The sequence below is a fragment of the Fusarium oxysporum genome, chromosome 1 (genome assembly GCF_000149955.1).
Source record: "Fusarium oxysporum f. sp. lycopersici 4287 chromosome 1, whole genome shotgun sequence".
In the NCBI taxonomy this organism is placed as follows: Eukaryota; Fungi; Ascomycota; class Sordariomycetes; order Hypocreales; family Nectriaceae; genus Fusarium; species Fusarium oxysporum.
Genome location: NC_030986.1, coordinates 5718903 through 5731567, shown reverse-complemented (window position 1 = coordinate 5731567; position 12665 = coordinate 5718903). Strand labels below are relative to the sequence as shown.

General features: G+C 46.8%; 4 protein-coding genes across 4 annotated transcripts; 3 read left to right on the top strand and 1 right to left on the bottom strand.

The window, feature by feature from the left end:
* Positions 1-19: 19 nt before the first annotated feature.
* FOXG_01334 (dihydrodipicolinate synthase) lies at positions 20-990 on the bottom strand (the record flags this gene model as incomplete). The annotated part of the gene is made up of 1 exon (XM_018378153.1): positions 20-990. The coding sequence occupies exon 1, from the start codon at positions 911-913 to the stop codon at positions 20-22; it is 894 nt and encodes a 297-aa protein (XP_018234009.1). The 5' UTR covers positions 914-990.
* Positions 991-3231: 2241 nt separating this feature from the next.
* On the top strand, positions 3232-4726 carry FOXG_01333 (uncharacterized protein; the record flags this gene model as incomplete). The annotated part of the gene is made up of 1 exon (XM_018378152.1): positions 3232-4726. One exon carries the CDS (start codon positions 3232-3234, stop codon positions 4570-4572), a length of 1341 nt encoding a protein of 446 aa, XP_018234008.1. The 3' UTR covers positions 4573-4726.
* A 1388-nt stretch (positions 4727-6114) lies between these two features.
* Positions 6115-7261, top strand: FOXG_18069 (uncharacterized protein). The gene has a single exon (XM_018398113.1). It carries the CDS (start codon positions 6195-6197, stop codon positions 6513-6515), a length of 321 nt encoding a protein of 106 aa, XP_018234007.1. The 5' UTR covers positions 6115-6194; the 3' UTR covers positions 6516-7261.
* A 22-nt stretch (positions 7262-7283) lies between these two features.
* On the top strand, positions 7284-9813 carry FOXG_01332 (uncharacterized protein). Its single transcript, XM_018378151.1, has 4 exons — positions 7284-8268; positions 8320-8581; positions 8629-8986; positions 9037-9813. The coding sequence occupies exons 1-4, from the start codon at positions 8110-8112 to the stop codon at positions 9683-9685; spliced, it is 1428 nt and encodes a 475-aa protein (XP_018234006.1). The 5' UTR covers positions 7284-8109; the 3' UTR covers positions 9686-9813.
* The last annotated feature ends 2852 nt before the right edge of the window (positions 9814-12665 follow it).

Below are 12665 nucleotides of genomic sequence, written 5' to 3'. Positions count from 1 at the left end.
AATGCAAAGTCAGATGCGTTTAAGCCAGCTTGACACCAGCATCCTTCAGAAGCTGCGCAAGCTCAGCCCTCTCATCATCCTCCAAAAGAGCAAACGGCTTTCGCAGACCTCCCGTCTTCCAGCCCTGCAACTCCATGCCAGTCTTGATACCAGCACCATAATGATGCGCCTCCAAAAACTTGCACACAGGGAAGATCTTGGACCAAAGCTCACGTCCCTTCTTCAGATCACCATCAACAGCGATAGCGTTCCAAAGCTGCACTGAAAGTTCGGGAAGGACATTGGTGGTTCCCCAGACTGAGCCCTTGGCACCGGCGCAGAGACCGTAGAAGGTCAATGTATCCCAGCCGTTGAGGGCGGTGATGTCGTTGTGATGGTGGAAGAGAAGATCTGTAAGAGCGGGTGCATTTCCAGAGGTATCCTTAAGATACTTGACGCCAACATCTGAAAGACCAGCGATCTCCGCAGGTGACAAGCTTACACCGCTCGCACTGGGAATGTTGTAGTACATAATCGGCAATCCGCTCTCCTTGTAAATCTCACCAAACATCTCCCTCAACTGCTTCAAGTTTGGCGCATCGTAGAACGGCGGCACAATCATAGTAGCAGCGGCTCCAACTTCAGCAGCGTGCTTAGCGAGCTCTACAACACCGGAGGTAGTCAGGTCGCCGATGCCAGCGACGACGGGGACACGACCAGCAGCTGACTTGACGCATTGGTCGAGAACATCTTTGCGCTCTTGCAGGGTGAGGGCTGTGAATTCACCGGTGCTGCCGCCGGGGACTAGGCCGTGCACGCCGGCGGAGATTTGACGTTGGATGTGGGCGTCGAGGGCGGGGAGATCGACTGTGCCGTCGGGTTTGAAGGGGGTAATGAGGGCGACTAGGATGCCTGTGAGTTCTTGGGGGGCCATTGTGATGTGTTTGACAAAGTGACACTTGGATGAGTGAGTGAGTGATATGAGATGAATGTTTTAATGATAAACTCTTGATTATTCTGGTCTATTATATGCTTCTTCTTTTTATCATTCCTTTACCAATTAGTATACCCCGCGTTGTTCTCTATCAGTCTCGTGAAGATGGTCTCGTCAAAATAGGTAAGTCTCCACGACGTGGGCGGAGATGCTTGCCAACCGTGTTTTGGTGGGGTATCAGCTGCCACACAACGCCCAATTTCTTAGACCAAAGTCAAAAGAGGCAGAGAATTGAGAGCAGAGCACTTGGTTGGTAAGACTTCTGGCCTTCCTGTTTGGGAGCGTTTAGCTGGGTCAAAGCACACGGGATCATCGCAATCAAATCTCCGTCTTACGGCCTGTGCAAAAGCAGCCTGCACAACCATCAAAAGGAGTCAGATCTTTAACCGTACAACAATAAACCAAACTCTGGAGATTTTTGACGTGTAGATAAATAGGTGCGTCGGCTACCAGTCCCACTTCATTCTTTAGTGCGAGCTTCGTGACTGTTCAGAAGCAGTTATAATAGCGGAGTGAATGGTACGAGACATCGGTATCGAAGGTCCAGTTTTCTCATCTTGTTATCTGGTAGGCAATGGATTTAGGGTTGTCGGAGTGTAGAATTCGATGTGATTGGGCTCTGGGGGTGGTGTCTTCTCATGTCTTTATCGAGTTACTAAAGTCGGATCAGAAAGGCATAAACCAGTGTCCGGTATTTCCAGCTTGTTGTTCTTTTTGTAGAAAATTCGAGCTACTTGACTGATTGCTGGCCATAAGCTTAAACTCTAGGCCTCAAACAAACATGACGAGGACACGATATTATTTTTCATAATAGGGCGTAGCAATAGCTGTTTGAGTTCCTCGTGAATCTTGATGAGAAGGGCCCCGGCAGCGTGTTAGTCTCGGTGAGAAATTGGAATTCTCTGTATACTTACGGCCATAGCATCACATAGCGATGGACGCGGAACTTAGGTTAAGCGTGTTTCTACCTTTAAAGGGTTGCTAAACATTTTTGGAATGAACCTCGAAGTTTACTATATAATGGAAGCAAATCCTCTTTAGCCTTTTCAACCAGACTATACATAGTCCTCAGAGCTTCAGCCCAGTGCTCGAACTGGTTTTGGAGACACTCGATATCGGCTTCTGCGCTGGAGATATCTTTGGAGTACTATAAGCACAACTTGCTGGCCTTGGCTGATAGTTTAGCGACAGCGATACTGCTGGCGGCAACTCCAAGTCCTTCATGATCTTTGGAGTTGACTTGCAATGTTTGGTGGTGGTGAAAGTCTTGGGAAGATTACGAAAGCCCTCAATTCTTTGAGGCCTCTATCTGTATAAAGTCACCTGCGGCTGAGCCTGCGCTGATAATAATTGGTTGGTTAGACCTAGTACCACCAGGGACCCAGTATCACTAGGGCGGATCAACATCAGTAGAGTGAGGTTATAGCTCTTTGCTAAGGCATCTAGCAACAGCATGGTCGGAGATTATGTACTCATTAAATCTGAAGCCTTATATTCTATGACAGCGGCTATCAGCTTGCTCATTAAATTCAGACCAACCAATTGTCAGCACTTGAGGCATGGAAACCTCTGCATAAGAAGAGAGCCATGCAGACTCTATCAAAATACAATATTGCTTCAGACAAACGGCGTCTCAACGAGCGAATGATGCAGAAATGGGTAATACCATAAAAGCAATAGGATTAGTCGGGTATAAAAATATGTCGATGTCTTGAAAGATTATAATGCTGGTGCTTCATCTCATGTACTGTATAATTGAAGGTGCCATTACCATCTATCTATTGACAGCGAGGGCAGCCATTCAAAGAGTCATATCATATATGGCGACGGTATCACGGCTTTGGAGTATGACGTTAGGTGTTGAAATAGGATTAAGCTTAATAAACTCCGGCGGAATTCTCTACCGGTTCTGCTTAGTCTTAGTTTATCGGAGCTTTTCTGGGTACACCAAAAATTATAGATATAAGCGAGTCAATATTGACTGAACTAAAAATTGGCAGCTGAATCTCCCCCTGGCGTTTTATTTTAAAATGGTGCTATTATTTTTGCCAAGCTGGCACTATTGCCAATAGTGAGTAGTACTACGGAGCAAAATCTCAACATGATGTGATCTGAACGCTCTTTAAGCGAGTATGCTCACTTTGCTTTGTGTAAATAACAAATAGGAGTTATTTCCGTCTCATACCTTATTTATTTCAATCTTTTACTCGTTGCTGTTCTTTTCTCTCAACTTCTCAGTACGGTCATTACTGTCGAAAATGACTGTCAAGACTATCATGGCTGCTTTTATAGCAGCGCTCTTACTGGCAGGTTCTGAGGCCGGTCCATGTAAACCGAGACCCAGGACGACTAATATCTTGACTACGGTGGAAATCACGTCTTCTTCCACCAAGGCAACAAGTACTACTGAGGCAGGTCTCTCAACGACCGACATTTCCTCTACTGGTTACTTGATCTTTACTACCGACCAGGCAGAGAGCACCAGCGAGACGTCGACTGAGTCAAAGGATACTACTACTACTCCTGCTCCCGTGATTTCAACAACGGAGACCTCCTCAAGTGTAGCCCTGACTTCGTCTGTTATCGAGAGCAGTGTGGAGCCAACCACTGCAACAGAAGACGCTATGACTACTGCGGTTTCAATTACTTCGACGGCAGAATTAAGCTCTACTATCATCGAGAGCCGCGCGGATACATCAACCATTTCAGAGGACACTACTGCTACCATTATCGCTGTTTTAACTACAGAGGTCTCTCTAACCAGAGAACTGACCTCTGAGACGATTGAGAGTTGCACTGAGAAATCCACTACTACAGAAGCCTCTTTCACTACCACACTTTCAACTTCGGCTCCGGAACTAAGCCTTACTGTTATCGAGAGCAGCGCTGGAGTATCCACCGTTACAGAAGACGCCACTACTACCACCATTTCTGCCCTTGAAACCTCTTCAGCTGTAGACATTAGCTCCACCATTGTCGAAAGTAGCACCGAGATAACAACCTCGTCACAAGAACCCACGGCTACAGTGTCTATCTCAACTACAGTGCTAATCCCCACCACCACCGAGAGTACAACAACTTCTGAAGTCACCACCACGACTACTACGGAAGCAGCTGGTCCTCCCACGCTCGTTAATCTTGGATTCGACGATACTACAGAGCCCTGGTCTGTCACACAACCCAATCTCGTCTCACTATCCCTCGACAACAACATCAAGCACGATGGCAGAAGCTCTGCGCGCATGAGCTTCTCCACCGCCGGCGGGTCGACAAGCTACATCTCCCAGGCGTATTCTTCGCCTGCTCAAGCTGGGGTTGGATATCCAGCTTCCGCGTGGGTCCGCCCTGGACCTGGATGCACCATCGCGGTGCTGGGTTGCGCTTATGGCAATGCAGGATTATTCTCTGGGCGGCAAACCCTCGTCGTTACGGCGACGACAACACAGCCGGGTACGATCAATCAGTGGCAGGAGATATCGTTTACATGTACGTATACTCAAAGCCAGATCGATCAGGGTGGTTTGGCTCTCAATATTGGGTTTATGTGCATATCAGGCTCCGAAGCCTGGATTGATTCGGTTACATTTTCCGGACAATAATAATTGTATCATGATCTGTCAAAAATACGGTTTACAAGTGGTTGTAATTGGGCACCATGAAGAAGCATTAAGCTCCTTGGATAAGGGAATTTCAAGCTTATTTATGTATGAGAATAAACGCTCGCAACAACTTTGAATTGAGTATTAAAGGCGATGTTTCCATCACGGCTAACACGTTGAGCCCCAACGTAACCAGATAAGATAAGAAGATAAGATAAAGACCTCTGTGGCAATTATATTAGCCAAACTTATGCATGTGTGTCTTTCTCGGCGGCAGAATGAAATACTAGCTGATTATGCCTAGATCTTACCCTCTAACTTGGCATTTTACGGTCAGGGATCATGCGTTGAATATCCGTAGATCATTCGGTGCATTGGTCTGTATCATGCTTAACTATCATGCACTTAGAACAAAGAGTTTACAGCCATGCCTCGGTATCTATTAAGGCTCCGTGGATGCCTGCATCGGATATTCAAGGCCCGATGCTATCCATGACTTTGACATGGACGTTTATGTAATACATCTACTAGTTGACTGTATCGTATACTCTGTAAGCTCGTTAGGCTGAAATTTCATTGTCACTTTATTAGGATAAAGTTATCAATCATGAGCTGCTCTCTGCGTGTTCAATCAATGAGTAGCCTACGAGGAGATGATCCAGTTCCAGCGTAGCAGGAAGCGGAATTAAACCAAACGGGCCACTTGACCTATTTCAGAACACAAATCACCAATATTTATTATTCTCTTGCTTCTGAAGCACAAACGCGGTTATCATGTCACCGCGGTAGCTTACTCATTCGGATTCCACATTGAGCAAACGAGGATGTCGCAAACCCCACAGATAACAGAAAGGCAAGTGGGTAACTTGGCGAATGCTAAGAAACTGGAGAAATAACACGTGCGGGGAGCGGAGAAAGGGTCTGATGAACACCCCCAGGATCTATCACTTGGCGCTCTCATGGATGGCAGATTCCAGGATTGGCATGATTCCTCAGCCGGCTTGGCAAATGCATATTACTTGCCTTTTTGGATGGCTTGGCCTAGACCTCTAGGGTAGCGTTTAGGAAGACGTACGAGCAAGCCTTTGAGTATTTGGGGATTTAATTAGGAATGGAGCATTGGGTAGTTTCGATGCATGTGTCACGATGATGAGCCGAAACAAACCGTGAGAGACGAAGAGAAAGTTGATAAATAGAAAGTAAAATCTCTCTATTCCGAGAGAACTTGAAATTCCTATCTAAGCAACTACGATGATTATCGCGACTTTGCTGCAGTACAACTGGAACTCATCCAGCACTTCGTCAAACTCATCATATTCGAGACTTTCCGCTAGCTATCTGCACATACCATCACGAAACTACCCTTCCCAAAAGGCAGCTCGGACTCAACGGACAAAAGTCAATGTTATCGAAATCTGTCATCACGCAAATACCTCAGCTCATGCTCAGCTCCACCAGCTTCGCCCCCTTCCACACTGCACAGATCATGCATGCATGAACATGATATCCATTACGTGAGCGATTCCTCCAAGCTATGACCATTATCAGCCCCAACACTTTTCAAACATTGCATTACAAAGTGCTGTTGATAACAACGTGGGATATCGCCAAGAAAACTTCATATGTGCCAAGTAGGGAATATTGGGTATCAACCATTATCTCGGTACCGTTGCCGCGAACGGACCAACCTCGTGATAATCACCAGTTCGTATAAATCAGCAGTTGAACTGATAATCAGCATTTGTTTTCTACAGCTTCTAGAAACAGAAAATGTTCCGCTGGAATCTGGTGGTGTTTTGGTTGTGAGACCACATTTACATAAAGAATTGCTTAGAGGCGATATAGACATCACGCAACCTTTAAGACAGAATCCATCGGGACCTAGGCCGGACCCTGCAGTCATCTTCCGAGATTACCATACAGAGCACGGTGATATTAATTGATGACAAGATATGCGAGATGCTGCGGCAGGTCATCCGTTGCTTACGGAGTTGCCGTTACCGTTTATCGGAAACGGTTCCGCTGTTCGAAGGTCACTGACTGCTTGAGCATCTGTGCAGCAAATTGGAGATTCCACCAAATACACTGACTGCGTCGTTTCATCTGCCGTACCGATGATTTCCGCTTATCCAACGTTTCATACCAAATGCACTGATCAGATTGGCAGATAGAACTTATCAGTAGAAAAATGCCTCGCTGATAAAGTCAGTTCATCAACAGAGCGCGGAGGCCTTCCCGATGGGATACCATCGGTTCAAAACAAGCAAGTCAACCCCTAACTGTAAACTTTACAGGGTGATCCTGGGGTTGTGGCCCGGAATGGTCGGTGATCTGCGACGCCCCCCAATCGTTCGCAGCCAATCAATACGGCGCAAGCGAACCATCCCCCATCCCTGATGACATGCGCGAATTGTTCCAGAAGGATACTGTATAAAGGTAAAATTTGGAGACGCGCCTCTTGTTGGTGTGCTTCTTATTTCCGACTGCCGAGGAGTAATGCCGTGTTGGAAAATTTGCCTGTCTCGGCTGCACCGACGTCAGCCTTGTTTTTTTCTTCCTTTGCAACAAACTTCCTTCGCAAATATTCAGCTGTAATTGTAAAGAGGGTGATATGAGACCACTGGGAAAGCAGGCCATTTTATGATAAACGCACTGGTATTTAATCAAGGGGTCTCGGAGTGGACTCGGCCGTTTCCCGTACTCCGCTGAGAGTACGATATGGTAACGAATTCCACAATAATATTGAAGCTCTCGTGTCTGATGGTTTGAGGGAGGTGGAAAATTGGGGTTGTGGATATTTTGGAGACCGGATCAGCTCCCGACTGCGGAGCAATGGGGTAATAAAAACTGAGCCTCTCACCAATAAGACTCTGTCGCTTCAAATTATGGGGAACAAGGTACCGCGGACAATACCTGACTCGCTATTCCCAGTGGAACTTCCAACGTCATAGCTTGTAATTGGGCGAAAGTGCCTTGTTTTCTTTTACGTGATGATAATTCTCAACTCAGAGTCTAGACAATGCCAGTTTGCCTTTGCTTCGTCAATCGTATTGAGCCCCTCTTTCTCCGCGAATTTTTGGCGTGTACGGGGAACCCCATGGGGACATGGAGTAGCCAAGAGGTGCACTCCAGACACAGAGGCAGAGGGGACTTTCTCCACACACCCAGATAAGCCTCGCCAACACCGAGGGGCCTGCCAGGTTTTTCCCTCGGCGTATCACTGACTAACCTCTCTTGGGTAAATCACCACGGGGATCGACTAGGGGGGCAAATGCCAACTTTATCAGCTCGACCTACTGTATAGGATCGACTTCAACTTGTCTGAGCTTGGGGGGAGCTTGTATAAGTTGTGTCCACAATCCCCAGACTTTCTTGCTTCATCTCCTCCACATTCCACACTCTCTCTTCCTTCTTCAACCTCCTCTCACCCTCCCCTCTCTCTATTAAACTATTCAGCTCCTTCAGTCTTTGAGTTGAATAGTCTTTGTTTGCTTGTTGGTCAATTGACTTTGCTCTTCAACAACAACAATCGACATCATGTCACAATACTCTAGCGGTCCTGCTGAGAAGGACCTCAAGCATGATTACGAGAATGATCAACCAGCTTTGAACAACACGCCTTCTATCGCTGGCGAAGCGCAAGTTCACGATGATGTCTTTGGTGATATCACTGATGAAGGTCCCAACTACCGCGCTGTACGTCACCCGCAACATCATCAACACCTTTAACTTAACTAACGTCAATAGGTCGGCTGGATCGGCACCGTCGCTCTCATGATGAAGACCCAGGTCGGCCTGGGTGTTCTGTCTATCCCAGCTGTGTTCGACGTCCTCGGTATCCTCCCCGGCATCATCTGCCTCATCGTCATCGCCGCCATCACAACATGGTCCGATTACATGATTGGCGTCTTCAAGCGCAACCATCCTCAAATCTACGGTATCGACGATGCAGGCTTTCTGATCTTCGGCCGAGTCGGACGCGAGATCTTCGGTATTGCTTTCTGCCTCTGTATGTACTCCTATCTTAAATCGTAACGACAACTTCTAACAACTCAGTCTGGATCTTCGTTGCAGGATCTGGTATGCTCGGTATCTCAATCGGTCTCAACGCCGTCTCTCTTCACGGTACCTGCACGGCTGTGTTCGTCGCTGTTGCTGCTATCTGCGGATTCCTGCTGGCCAGTGTTCGCACCCTTGGTCGTATCAGCATGCTCGCCTGGGTCGGCCTCGTTTGCATCATGACTGCTATTTTCACAGTCACCATTGCAGTTGGTGTTCAGGATCGACCTGCAGCTGCTCCTCAAGAGGGTCACTGGAAGTCTGACTGGAAGGTTATTGGAAATCCCAGTTTCACTGAGGCCATTTCTTCCATCTCATCTCTCATCTTTGCTTATGCTGGTACTCCTGGATTCTTGTAAGTTTAACTCCTGGGTGATATGTGATTCAATGAGCTAACTTTCAAAGTGCCATCGCTGCTGAGATGAAGCGCCCTGAGCATTATACCCGATCTCTCCTCATCTGCCAAACTGGTGTCACCATCACCTACATCGTCATCGGCTGCGTCGTCTACCTCTACTGCGGTTCATACGTCGCCTCGCCAGCTCTCGGTTCAGCCGGCCATCTTATCAAGCGCGTCGCCTATGGCATCTCCCTCCCCGGCCTTCTCGCGACAACCGTCCTCGTCATTCACTTCGCCGCCAAATACGTCTTCGTCCGCCTCCTCCGCGGAACAAAGCATCTCTCCTCCAACAGCGCTATCCACTGGGGAACTTGGCTCGCTTGCACCATCATCACCACCGTCATCGCCTACCTGATCGCCTCCGGTATTCCTGTCTTTGGTGGTCTTGTCTCCCTCGTTGGTGCCCTGCTCGGCACGCTCATGTCGTTCCAGCTGTACGGCTTCATGTGGCTGTATGACAACTGGGCCAAGGGCAAGCGTGATCCTAATATGAAGTGGTACCTCATGGTTGCTTTCAGCGTCTTTGTTATTGTCTCCGGTACTTTCCTTATGATCGGTGGTACTTATGGATCTATTGTTGGAATTATCGACTCGTACAAGGCTTCTGGTGGCTCTGCTGCTTTCTCTTGTGCTGACAACTCGAATTCCACTTAAGCGGCAGCGTTGTTTTCTTTTAGCATTATGCATTGTATAGCATTGGATTTAGAGGGTAGAGAAACATATTCATGCATTAGAGGTTGAAGAATAAATCTACCGTCATATTTACAAACCATGACTCCCAGTTTTGTGTGACGTGATACTCTTTGATCTCAATTACAGCAAATATTTCCCGCTGCTTCTTTCGAGATACAGAGTGCAAGTGTGGAGAAAATGTTGCTCAGTCATCACTGTTCTGAGATCCATCAAACTTACAGAACTGGATAACTATTCTACTGGGCTCTCAGCATACTCTCATGACTTCCCAACCGACGCTCAGACTTGGGGTGACTCGACTCATCATCAAACCAAGTAATCATTCTCCATACCTTCAACACAAAGGCTTGGCCATCACATTCCCCGCAAAACACTGGATGAATACCCATGTTTCCCTGTGGATATCGACCTCAGCAAACCCGTTAGCCTAAGCGCTTCCCCATCTCCACTGCGCGCATTTCATCTTTAGTCCATCAATAGTCTCAATTACTATATCCACAACTCATCATCACATCAAAGTGGGTATTTCAGATAAGAATCCAAAATCAAGATTATGGACTGCCAATCTGTTAAGTCATACGATGATCAAATTTTGCATATCCTGACGTCTGGATCTGCGGGAGCTACTAGCCTGTCGGGTGGCGGTGTCTAGCTGACACCGTACAGCTGTACAAGCCTGAACTTTAAAGTTTTCAACGCAGTGTCGCCACTGAGTTGGAGAAAGTTGGAGAGGAGAGCTAGGTGACGCCGACGTCAGGGATGTTCATGCAGCTGAGACTCCTCTTTGGATGATACTTTGGTTCATATCGGCTTACTGCGCTTCAAAGTTCAGCACTGATTCTTGCAGCATGGACGGTGTATTTGTTAACTTTGGGAGTGGATATTGACATTCAGGGAGGTTTGAGATATCGGCAATCGTCGGTAGAAGAGATGGGGCTCTTGAAGCTGGGTCATGCAACGGTCAACCTTAATTTGGGGAACCCCAGATCCGATGCCGGAGCGGTCCCCGATTGAGTTACGTCGATAGCTAGCCAACCACTGAGGCTCTTGCCGCTGAGGTCGATGAGTGACGATCAATAGACGCTGAATCAGTATATTAGACACAGAGTGATGGGAAATTACTCCTGGCTGATTGCTGGGAGTATTCACAAGCGCACATTGGCTGCTGGATTCACTTGCTAGGCTATCGTCAGTAAACGACATGTTGCTATTGAGGTTATACATGCCGGAAATCACCCTAGTCCCTGGTGTTGAGCTATTGGTTCCACAGATTCACTATTGTTAGGACAGCTACGAAGTGTAGCTGAAAGTATGTACGCATTATGAGACAGAACTCGAGATTCAAATTCAAGCTGATCGGGGCCGTTGGTCATTAACGGCGGCGTCTGCTTCAGACATACTTCTTTCGTCCAGCCAGGACTCTCTGGTGTCTTACATTACTCAGCTCTCTGAACCAACAATTGCCGACTGTTATTTGTATCATGAGGGACTGTCTCAATATGCAGTGGTAGAAGATATCTCACAGATGAAGGAGATTCTGCAGTTGGTACATGTCATTGAACAAGAATACACTTAGGATCCAATTATCATTTCAAAATCTATAGTTCATCAGTAAGCTATTCCGGGATAAAAGAGGGTTGAATAAGGACGGCTCATCGTTATAGCCGCCATGACTGCGGTTTCACCGGGATTCCAAATATGAAAAGACTTAGTGGATTGACATGGCAATGAAATTCAGCGAGGTTGGGCAAGGATGAGGTGAAGATATCTCTATACTAGTAGTTGACCAAAGAGTCAAGTCACTAGGCTAATTAGTACTTGATGTCCATCACATACGGGCCATGGAGTATTTACAACTTCGTGTACAGCCTCCTTTCGCATCGTATGGAAGTGAACTACAGACAGGCAAGTTGTTCCGAAACAAGATGGTGCAGTATGATGGTATGAAGATTCAGTTGCCTTGTGAGACTGGTATCTCAAAACTTCACCTCAACCGCCCTGCAGGACCGTAACACTATTTATGACATCTGCGACTTTTCTATCAGCTCCTCATATTCCTTGATAATAAGAAGTTCAGATGCCAAGTCATTTAGTTATTTCCAACATTAGTGGACTTACCACTCCGTAGTAGCCCTCAATAATGATCGGAAGTGCACATACTATCCAAATTTAAAGTACCTAATAAGCCTTTTGGTGTCATTTTGAACAGAATGGATTCCTAGGCCAGATTAACGAGGTTTTATTTCATAATGCTAAAAAGGCATCGGCCATTCAATCCGTGCATAAGGATGTGAAGGGCGGGCATGGAAAGTCATGCTACTTAAAGGGGAACTTGTCAGTCTTCCTACCAAAGCTCTCTCTGAGAACCCATTATTATTGCCTTTGACGAAACACTGAAACTTATGGTTAAAAGATCCAACAGAGCCAAAGTCTGAGCAGCAGTGAAGTGATGAAGGCAGGACTGTTGATTTGACGAATAACCATCATCTTGAACTTGACTAAATTCCGTTTTTAACTTGGGATAAAAGCCTTGGGTTTTCTGTTACCCCCTAAGGCTGCGAACGACGACTACGTCACATCGCTTCATATCTGGCTGATCATTCTCACCGGCAAGCATGTCCTAGTTCTCAAGTTTGTCACTGCACGCGTGGCTGATGAACCGCCTGTCAAATAGAAAGCTAGAGTTCTTTTCCAGTTATTGAGGGTTTTACTGAATTCAAGTTGTCAGTTTGGCACAAGGGTCGAGTTCAGCCTCATGGTGAATCCAGCGCACCATCTCATCACTTGTATCAGGACAGGGCGCTGCAGTATAGGAGTAGGGCATTGATGAGCGTATTTATCCTGAGTTTGTCTTGCGATATTGCCAAGAGAAACCTTCCTGTGAAGTTGAAATGCCATATATGTCCCTAGTCTTCTCCAACCGGGACCTTTCTTTCTGTAC